At 40.8% G+C, this 10,453-nt stretch overlaps 1 protein-coding gene across 1 annotated transcript; it reads right to left on the reverse strand.

Annotated features, from left to right (window-relative positions):
• Nucleotides 1-543: 543 nt before the first annotated feature.
• Nucleotides 544-6,816, reverse strand: kcnk18 (potassium channel, subfamily K, member 18). The gene is made up of 3 exons (XM_034552544.1): nucleotides 6,585-6,816; nucleotides 6,299-6,439; nucleotides 544-1,355 (listed from the first exon to the last, which is right to left on the reverse strand). Exons 1-3 carry the CDS (start codon nucleotides 6,814-6,816, stop codon nucleotides 544-546), a joined length of 1,185 nt encoding a protein of 394 aa, XP_034408435.1.
• Between the last annotated feature and the right edge of the window lie 3,637 nt (nucleotides 6,817-10,453).

Here is a 10,453-nt window from a genome sequence, read left to right on the forward strand (position 1 = left end):
GCTACATATTTGTAGAAGCACAGTCGATGGTCATCTAAAGTTAAACCACGAGAACAAACATTAATCTGTCTCTGCCAATATATCACCACCCTGTCTTTGAAGGTATTAACGTGCTAATGCATCCAAAAGAATTAAGTCAGCCATGTCCTATTGACCTTATTATATACAGAGACAAATCCACCTTCAAGTAGTGCATCATTTTAGTCATTTTAGGGATTAAGTGCAGAAATACAGAGTTCTAACAATCAAATGCAAGACTATTTGTCCACCCTCTATAGTCCAGTAAGGCAGAACAATTGCTACCACATAATACTAATACTCATTCCATGGAAAGATATTGTAACTAATTTTGAATATCAACCTCCTTCATTGGGCAAAAGCGTTTGGCACATGCAAACTTTTTATTTTGCTTATAACTGAAGAGCCGGCACAAATATCACACTGGGAATATTCCCACAGACCCCTGGTTTGGCACTGTGTCAAAACCAGCCTGTACAACTCTTACGATGTGAGACAGAGAATCTCTTGGTTACTTAGTCATGTTCATTTTTTAAAGGTCTCCACATTTCCCCTGCTGATGAACTTGATGCATTGGCGGTAGCAGCTTACAATTCGTGTTTGGCCAAGCTTGAAAGCCATGGACATGATGGCCATGCCGACAATGATAAACAGTGAGGTAATCATGAAGTACTTAGGGTGATGTGGCACAATGTCGCCAAAACCGATGGTAGTGAGTGTGATAAAGCAGAAGTAATAGGGATCAAAGCCCTTGAATTCTTTTTCCCATAACGGCAAAATCAAACCAAAAAAGAAAATGTAGGCAAAAACGATGAAAAGAATCAGTAGAAATGGTACATCCAGTGTTTCCATTCCATCCCCTAACCCTGTGAAGTCCCACATGGTAAATCCCTTGGGTGGTAGCGGCAGCCGGTCTAGCTCTGGGCAGGAGAGGGTCCTGAGCAGTGGACACTTTCTAAGTAAATTCTCCCTGGCCAGAATCTTTTCAAAAATCTCTTTGTTGTTTTGGAGTTGGACAGACCTTTGCCGTACATCTGCTTGGCTGTGAAGTACTTGCCGGATGTCGAGGGGCTCATGGATCACAAAGTCATGGCTGTAAATAAAGGTACCATCCTCCAGGGACTGGTGGCTCGAGTCCCCTGCCTTCCACGGTGACCAGGTGTGGGAGCGGAGGGTTTTGCGGAGGGTGTGAATGTGCATGTAGGCCCTGGACATCAGCATAGCAAGGAAGTCTCCCACATCAAGGATGACCAGCAGCATGAGAGGGATGCCCACCATGGCATACAAGACACACACCACCTTACCAGCCAGGGTAACCGGATAGATCTCCCCATACCCTGCAACAACAAGAGAGACAATGGGCACTTTAGTACAGGGCCAATGGTAGGATATGCAGATTAGTTCAAGTAGGGGATAAGGACGATCATGTACACAGACTATGGTAAAAATGGTTCTGATTAATGGTGCTGGAAATAAAAAAACAGTATCCTTAATATATTTAATACGTTGTAATAACACGTCCAATTTGGAAAAATATTCATCACCATTTCTTTAAAATAGTCTGTATTTCATCATGTGCGCTGTGGAGCAGGAGTTTACACATAAAATGTAGAAGACTTTGCATGTTAAATTATTAGACTGTATATTAAGAAGTGGACATTGTCATAGTGACGTCACCCATTGGTTTGAGCACTTTGGAGCCATATGAGAGAATGTAGGTGGAAAGCACTTTCGCACTGGCTTTACTTTTCAGATCTGGTGCTGGCAGCCAGGTTAAAGTTCAAATATACAATCTAAATAATATTTGATCAATATATTATCAATCTATAACCACACATAATGTTTGTTTGTTAAGTATATAATCCTTGCAAACGTGATTGAGGGGAAGGTCGGTATGCATACTAAGTAACTGCAATTGGCCCCCACCAGAGGGCTGCGTCCAAGCCTGGAAAAAAGTCCGCCCAGAGTGACTTGAGACAGAGCATCCCAGTACTGGGTGATGGTCCGGGGCTGGGCCGCCATCCTCTGAATCACTTCTGCATTCGATGGCGCTAAGTGGAAACTAGGAGCTACCATAATAATTGACAACTACTCCTTCCCCACCCTCTGCAGCAAGAGAGAGAAATGAGGTGGAGTGGCAGAAAGGCATAAAGCAGCTTTCCCAGGGGTGAATAGTCCCACTGTGCAGGAGAACCATAATGGACAGTGGATGTTGCGTTGGTTGGCAATCAATCAAGAATAGATACTTTCTCAAAACAATGTATATTCATACAATGACACGATGTAAGACAACTATGGATCTTTTGGAGCCTTGTCTTAAACCCTAATTATGTGGACGATAAAGAGATGAATATAGTTCCCAACTAACAACACAGAAGACAATTCACCTCTAACCTCTAATAAGCTTTTTGTGGTGATGTAAAAAGCCTTCTCATCTGAGAGTGCCCCCTCTAGAGTGAGTTATGATCTTCCTGATGCTGCTAGACAATTACTTGGCTTTCCTTCACCACTTATCATGTATCTGAAAGTAACAGACATACAAATGTATCTTCACAAGGTTCTTATGCATCAAACCTGTCAGGTAGTTCCAGACAGATAATAATTTACTTAACACATTATATTAAACATAAGGCAACATATTTACAAACGGGTCACTAATAAGGGGAAAAAAATTAGCAAAGGAAACTATTGAAAATCTTAAGATACATTTCTAGCTAATGGGTTTAAGGTTCCAAGCTAATACAACAGCCTGTCTGTGAGGCTGCACTTAAACTCAGTGGTACCTTGAGCTAAATGCTATCATGCTGATGTTTGCACTACATTAATTTTGAGTGGGGGGGACACACATGAATATCTCTACGCGATATCATGACAATCCATTAAACAGTTGTCGAGAGATTTCAGTCGACACCAAAGTCAACCGACTGACTGCCTGGAACTGGGAGAAATCAACCTTACATCGCTGTGTTTGGAACAGTTCTGGGCCTTGGCAAAGGGAATTGGAGCAGGTCAAACACCACCACATAATCAAACTCCTTGGCATACATAGGCTCAAGGTATGTGGGACTCTTTAGACACAGACAAGCCACAGAAGGATGAAGCGTGTGTTGGGCTGCATTCAATCCAAATTCCTCGATCTCTCTCGCTCGTTGAGTCGGAGAGGATAAGCGAATTCTGAATGCTGTTTACAAATAGAAACCAACAATTGGCCAAATGAAAGAACATTTTCATATTCTTATCTTAGCTTTCTCTTACTTTTTATTCTATGGTGTTGTATAAGTGTGCCCACAAAAAAACAATGACCAATAACCCCAAAAACACCATATAAGGCTACAAAACCTGCTTCACGTGTCTGGAAGGGGTTCATTCAAGAAAATGGCACCAAAGAGTAACATTTTTAACTTCACAAGTTTTCAAAGCATGACTTCACAAACTGGTGAAGTTAAAAATGAATCTATAGTTAAAAAATAATATAGTTTTTAACAGTGTCAGCAGGGAAAGGAAGGGGCCTGTTACTGCTGTGTCAACGGATGGTCATACTGTCAGTGAAATAAAGAAGAAATAGCTTGATATGAAAAGTATTACCACAGCAAAGCAATCGATGACTGCAACGCGAGTGAGTCAAGGGGAAGGCTCCATCACAGGGATGGACAAAATAATACGAGCCATAAGAGGTCATTGGATCCTCTTGGGTAAAATGAATATCCATATATTCATAAATCTCCATGACACTTTGCCCTGTACATGTCGAGATATGTTGATCTGGAACAAAGTGTTGGACAACAGGCAGACTTCCCTCCATAACCATAGGTTATGTTAATGTTACTCCTTATTAATATGATAAAGGTGAGGTTAATTCAGGGATGCCAATCTCCCAATGAAGCATCCCCCAGCTTTGAAATGTGACCCCATAGCAAAGGAAGTTTGGGTGTCTCAGGATGGTCTAACCTTCAGATACTTTTTCAGCCAATAGTAAATTCTGTTGGTTGTAAGGCTTTTGAGCATTATAAATGGTCCAACAATATATTAATATAATATAACTATTAAAGGGTATTTTCCATAACACATTATAAGAACACTGTGACCTTTCTAGGATTCCCTTCTTTTATGTTACAGAATAAACTGTTCTCTTTCATTTGTTTTGCCATTTGTGATTATATATATATCAGAGACTCCAACTTTTCATCTGCCACTTGAGAATGAAACACACCAGACAAAAAGGGAGCCATACTCTTTTGTTATTCAGTAATTATAAGTTTGTAATGTCCGTAACGATGTCGGTGACCCTCTGACCTGTCATCTAGCAGTAAAAAGGTTCCTCGTCAGGCACAGCTTGCTGAAAAAGTCTCTGAATATTTACGGTTCCATTGTGATGAATCCAGAGGTATTGGGAGCCCTTTCCTCTCACGCCACCCTTTAGCCAAGCATAATGTATATAGTACAATATATAACCATTTAAATGCTATGTACTTATGGTCCACAGCCTGGTGCAACGTCTGTGTCAACTTACCAACAGCTACGGACTTTACACACTTATCTGGAAGTACATCACATCCATAACAGCCTTCGCCTCAGTGGTTAGCGATGGCGAACCGCATTGGAGGTTGTCGCATGTACAAAATAGAAATAGTAATTACTGGATGTAACTCCACTTATAGTAATCAAGCCCAGCAGGTCCTTGTTCTATTCCTGTTGCTACATTCCAAAGGGAGACAAACAGCTGGAGGTCTATAGTGTGTGAACTCCACCTCCTGATGGGGTGGTGAGTAAGATTTATCTTTGGTGGAGTTAACCAACCATATGTGGAAATCCTTTGCAAATATCTATTAGTTCATCTATCCACTCGGTGAAGCAGTGATTATCAAAGCTGAAGCTGTTGTACTGCAGCCTGAAATCAGCTGTTCTTATCTTCTTTGACAGAGCATAGGCCACTTAAATGATCATCGCTGTAATATAATAAGTTTATGATAATCAAGTCATGAACATAATAAGGTAAAGCTTTTTGTAAAACACCAATACAGTTAGCGAAACACTTGAGGCTATTATATATATATATATATATATATATATATATATATATATATATATATATATATATATATATATATATATATATATATATATTCTGTCTATGAAAGCTTGAAGAGATGTGTTTTTCAATAGAATGAGCCTACATGAAAAGGAAAGCAATAGAGGAAATAATAATATACAGTAAGAAATAACTACGTATGTGGCACTCATCGGAGGAAATCATCTTGCAAATCAGCTAATCACATTTGATGTGTATGAGGGAGTGAGCTTCCCACACAGAGCATATGCTTAATGGTTATTAGCACAGTGGTCAAGTCATGACAATAATGCACTTCTGAAGTATTTTTTGTACGATGTGGTGAAGCTCAGGGCTGTGACGGGGCAGTCGACTGGTCGCTGCTGTTTACTGAGCCATACAATTCATTATTGTTGAATATTCACTCAGTGTTGACATCCTGATACACACAAAGCCGATATGCCATACGGTTCTGTTAAAAAGTCATTAAAGATAATACGTATACGGTTACAAATAGAAGACCTGCATTCAAAATCTTACTTCATTAAAAGTACCAAAGTATTAGCATCAACATGTATAAAATGAAAGTACAAGTATTTTTTCTAGAGAAATGGCTCATTTCAGAACCATATATGTTATATCATTGAATTATATAGTGATGCATTTATGTGTTCATCAGCTGGTGAAGGTGGAGCTCATTTGAACTACTTTGTAGAGGCTACTGCTTGGTGGCTTATTCTAATCTATAATTATTTAGTAGATATTAATACAAAGATATAAATAATCAAATTAACTTGTAACTAAAGCTTTAACATATGGAATATGTATATTATTATATGTTATATTCATATCATGAGTAAATATTCTTTTAATTCCACCACACTTTATGCTGTTGGAAATAAGTGAATAATAAATAAAAGGTTTTTGTGAAGGGTGTCACCATGACACCCTTCTGCAGATGGGCTAAGGGCCAGCTGGGGGGGGGGGGAGCTTTCTTTGTAAAAGTTGACATGAAAGATGACGAGGAATAGTTCTGTTCGTGGCTTGACAATAAATATGTTTCTGCAGCATGCTTTTCCATAATGCCACTCTATAATGTCTTTAAGACACAATCAGGGATACTTTGTAGCCCAGAGCCACAGCAGATATTATACTTTCACATGCAACATGCACATCATTTGAGGATAACTACATAGCCTTTATATATGAGCCATCAACATGATGCTGACTTACCGACTGTTGTGAATACAGTGCAGCAGAAGAACATCGAGCCAAAGAAACTCCATTTCTTAGGGCTCTGAAACCAAATGGACTTGAAGTGAAACATCTGTTCTTCCACTTGACTCACTATGTATCGATCTGAGGAGGCGTTCACTGAAAACAGAGAGAACATGAAGGTGTTCATGGCTGAGCAAATCATGTGCTGAATGCAGGTCCTTATCAAATATGAAGAAAGATATTCAATCAGCAAACATCCAAAAAGTCAAATGGTGTAACAGTTGATGAGATGGCCGCTTACGGGTGAGGTTCTGGACGTTACTGACAATCCGACCCAGGAAGTCCAGGTACGAGTCGTGGTGGGGAGACGACCCGCTCTTCCCCTCGATGGCCTCGAACAGGAGCGCGCCGAGCGCCGCGTACGCGACCAGAGACAGACACAGCAGCAGGTGAGGGAAGAGCCTCCAGAAACGCCCTGCGCACTTCCGAGACTCTTCCTTAGCGCTGATCCCTCTCTTCAGTGCCACGGACATCTTCTTCTTCTTCTTCTTCTTCTTCTTCTTCTTCTTCTTCTTCTTCTTCTTCTTCTTCTTCTTCTTCTTCTTCTTCTTCTTCTTCTTCTTCCTCGTCCTCCTCCTCCTCCTCCTCCTCCTCCTTTCGTGCGCGTGGAGAGCGGCTGTGCGTCCTCCTGCTCCGCTGGATGCTCCAGTGATGTGCGCAGAGGCTGCTGAGGCGGTGCACACCACATCATCCATACATGCATCTCAGTCACTGCATGGAGCCTCCGGGGAGTCCGTTATGGACTCTAGTCCATTAATCCATTCTCTGACTGAGCCTGACAAGCGTGTACACAAGAATACGCTTATTGTGATTATTGTTGTATCTCCAAAACCCCTCCAACAAATATAGCAGTCAATCTGTAAAATGAATAAATTCCACATAATTCCTTACGTCTTACTTTTGCCTCTCATTGTGGTAACAATACATATCAACTTCCATTTGATTGCATCCATCCAACTTGATGGATAGCCAGTGGTTGAATAAGCCTTCTGTAACACTGTATTTACAATAAAAAAAAAGAATTTTGATGGATATTTTAAACGTTGAGGTCACTCAAACCACTGGTTCGATCTTTAAAGTGTAAGTCCACCTTCAAGGGGGCTGAGAGATGAAACCATTGATGCAGCGTTGATGGATCTGTAGTCAGGATCTGTAGTGTTGTCGTGTTTCCTGTTTTATTTTGAAGTCCTTGTCTCTCGTGCCCTCTGTTTCTCTGCACTTCCTGTCCCTGTGATTGTCTGCTCTGTCCCTGATTGTTTCCTCCTGTGTCCGATCACCTGCACCAGCCCTCTGTATTTAAGTCATGTTTGTGTCATTCCCCTTTGTCGGTTCGTCTTGTCTAGATCGTGGAAGATCTTGTGTGTGAGACTGTTTTGTATCCTGTTTTTGAATCCTGTTTTTGTATCCTGTTGAGCAATAAAGTTGCTTTTCCCACGTTGACGGCGTTTGGGTCCAGTGTCCTGCAGCTGCACATAACAGCTACGATAGCTTGGTTTACTTTCATCAGACCACAAATGAGACAAGAATCATACCCGCGGCCCCTCCACCGCACTCTTGGCTGGGAGGTGAGCGGGGTGCCGGCTTTGGAGAGACACCCCTGACCGGGGAGCCGGGGTCTGATGGCCACCAGCCTGCTATACTGTAACCAGTGTAACAGTAGCATGGTTACATGGTGGATTTAGCAAGCTAACGTTAGCTAGCCGCTCAATGAGAACAATGGAATATCTTAACGCTTCATCCACACACTCTTGTCACGACACAGGAAAGCACATTGCTATCACCAGATAATCAGTCGTGAGCACGGATTCAGATCACAGAAAGGGGCGTAACCAGTGTAACAGTAGCATGGTTACATGGTGGATTTAGCAAGCTAACATTAGCTATTTAACGTTAGCCAGCCGCTCAATGAGAACAATGAAATAACAGACTTGTGCTGTGATTGTAAAACAACCCAGTGGTCTCAAAAAGAGGAGCTGCTCCCTGTGTATTTAAAGGGGTCACTCTAAGCTAACAAAGACACAATCATTCTTACTTTCATTTTATTATACTTGAACAAAAACATAGTCATACATATCCTGCACACTTGACCTTTTCAGTAAATGTACTTTGCGCCACTGCTGAAAAGTCTTGTTCAGCTAGATGGACTTTTCTTATGAAGTTCAACTCTCCGCAACAGCAATTAATTCCCTTTAATCTCTAAAACAAATAGTTGTGCCCTTTTTAAACACCAGGGACAACAGGTGCTGCAGGATTTCTATATTTAGTGAACCATGTGAGGACCAACTGTGAGGCAGAGAACAACTGGGGCCCCTTTCTGTAAATACTTTGAGACTATTGAATGTGCCGAGGCATTCTAGTTGAGATGCTCCTCGGCTACTTTTAAGTTGTAACGGACAATAGTTACCCGGTTTATTGTGAAGTGAATCATACTAAGTTTATTAAATATTCATCTGTAGGAGGTGCAGCATTTCTGCACTCAAGGCCATTTGTCATTGAGGCAGGGTTTTGTGGTCTGACACTACATTATGAGTTTAATGATGTGATGGATGTTTTATAATGGGGGGAACTGGAACTTTTTTTAATGAGACACCGGCCCAATGCATTAATGAAATCTACAGTGCTATTATGATCAATCAAACTACAACACAGGCATAAAAAGGAAATGGCTTAATCTTGATGTCCACCCTTAGCACGGACTTTAAGATGAACCGCGCCTCGCCTGGAAAGACGACAGCAGCAGCAGCTTTATTATTATCTATCATAGAAGATATGTTTTTAGGTTAAACATGAGCCAACAGTTGAACGTTAAGTATTACAACTATACAGAAAAATAGGATTTTCTACAAAACGTGGGCAGAATAGTCTTCTTTGGTCAGGAAGGTTCCTAACTGAGTGAAATGACCGGGTATTCTCTAAATGCTGTGAACTAACCACAACCATAACAATGACCATACCAACACCTATCTGATTTATTACAGCGCTGTTGGGCTATATTTTGTAATCGTAGACCTAGTGGTTTTGATCAGTCAAAGAAGGAGACCAACATGCTTAAAGCAGGAAGCCTGGCATACATTTATCTGATATGGTACATACACAATATCAAATATCATATCATGTGTTTTACTGAGCATTGTAAGAAATACATTCCTTCCCAGACATTTTCATCAGATAGAAAACATTATGTGTCTCTCATAGATAACTCTATGTATTTGTTAATGCTTTAGTTTGCAATGTGTTTGCACTAGTGGTGTTTCAGCACAATACAGTAAGTGTAGGTTCAAGGAAACAAAATGTGTTGTTAAGGAACTAGGAGTTAACAATCTTGGAACGTCTGAAGAAGTTGTACTGTAGGCATGAACTTCTGAGCAACAATCTGGAGTTTGGAAGGAAATTAAAGAGTAATGGTAAATGGACCTGTACTAGTTAACACTACATGGCATCATTCACCCATTCACACCCCTTCATGCTCGGATGGGAGGAGTCAAGGTTCCACCTGCTAACTAACATTTTGGGGGCAATTTGGGGGTTAAGTGTCTTGCCCAAGGACACATTGACATGGGCAAGCGGAGCCGGGGATCGAACCGACGATCCTCTGATTGAAGGATGATCCTGCAGAACAAGCTCAAACAATTCAGATAGGAAAAGACAGTACAGACTAACAATCTAGTAGACCTAATAAAGCAGATACAACAGTAGTCTAGCTGAGAAGCTTCTTTAGAGAATGTACTTAGCCAGGATCCAGTCGTCCAGTAGTCTGAAGCCTCACAGATGAACTCTAAACACAAAGCAGGTATTTGGTAATACACTAAACGTCTAAGACCAATGTTATGGCAATCTATCGAATAGTTGTCAAGTAATGTCATAAAGATAAACAATGTCACTCATGAAAAGATGGGGGTCAACGAAGTCATTCAAACTTTTAGTTGCAACTTATTTTGAATCAACATATTGACACAAACAATGCTGAGACTCATTTAGAAGCTGCTGTAGTGTAAATAGTATGAACCGGTTAGAATGAATACGATTCTAATAAGATGTTGTTTTATCATCAATAGTGTAGAGTCACATCTCATACCTTTTCCTCAGTATCAGAACCACTTGATGCCAGTG

The sequence above is a fragment of the Cyclopterus lumpus genome, chromosome 15, assembly GCF_009769545.1.
Source record: "Cyclopterus lumpus isolate fCycLum1 chromosome 15, fCycLum1.pri, whole genome shotgun sequence".
NCBI classification, from domain to species: Eukaryota; Metazoa; Chordata; class Actinopteri; order Perciformes; family Cyclopteridae; genus Cyclopterus; species Cyclopterus lumpus.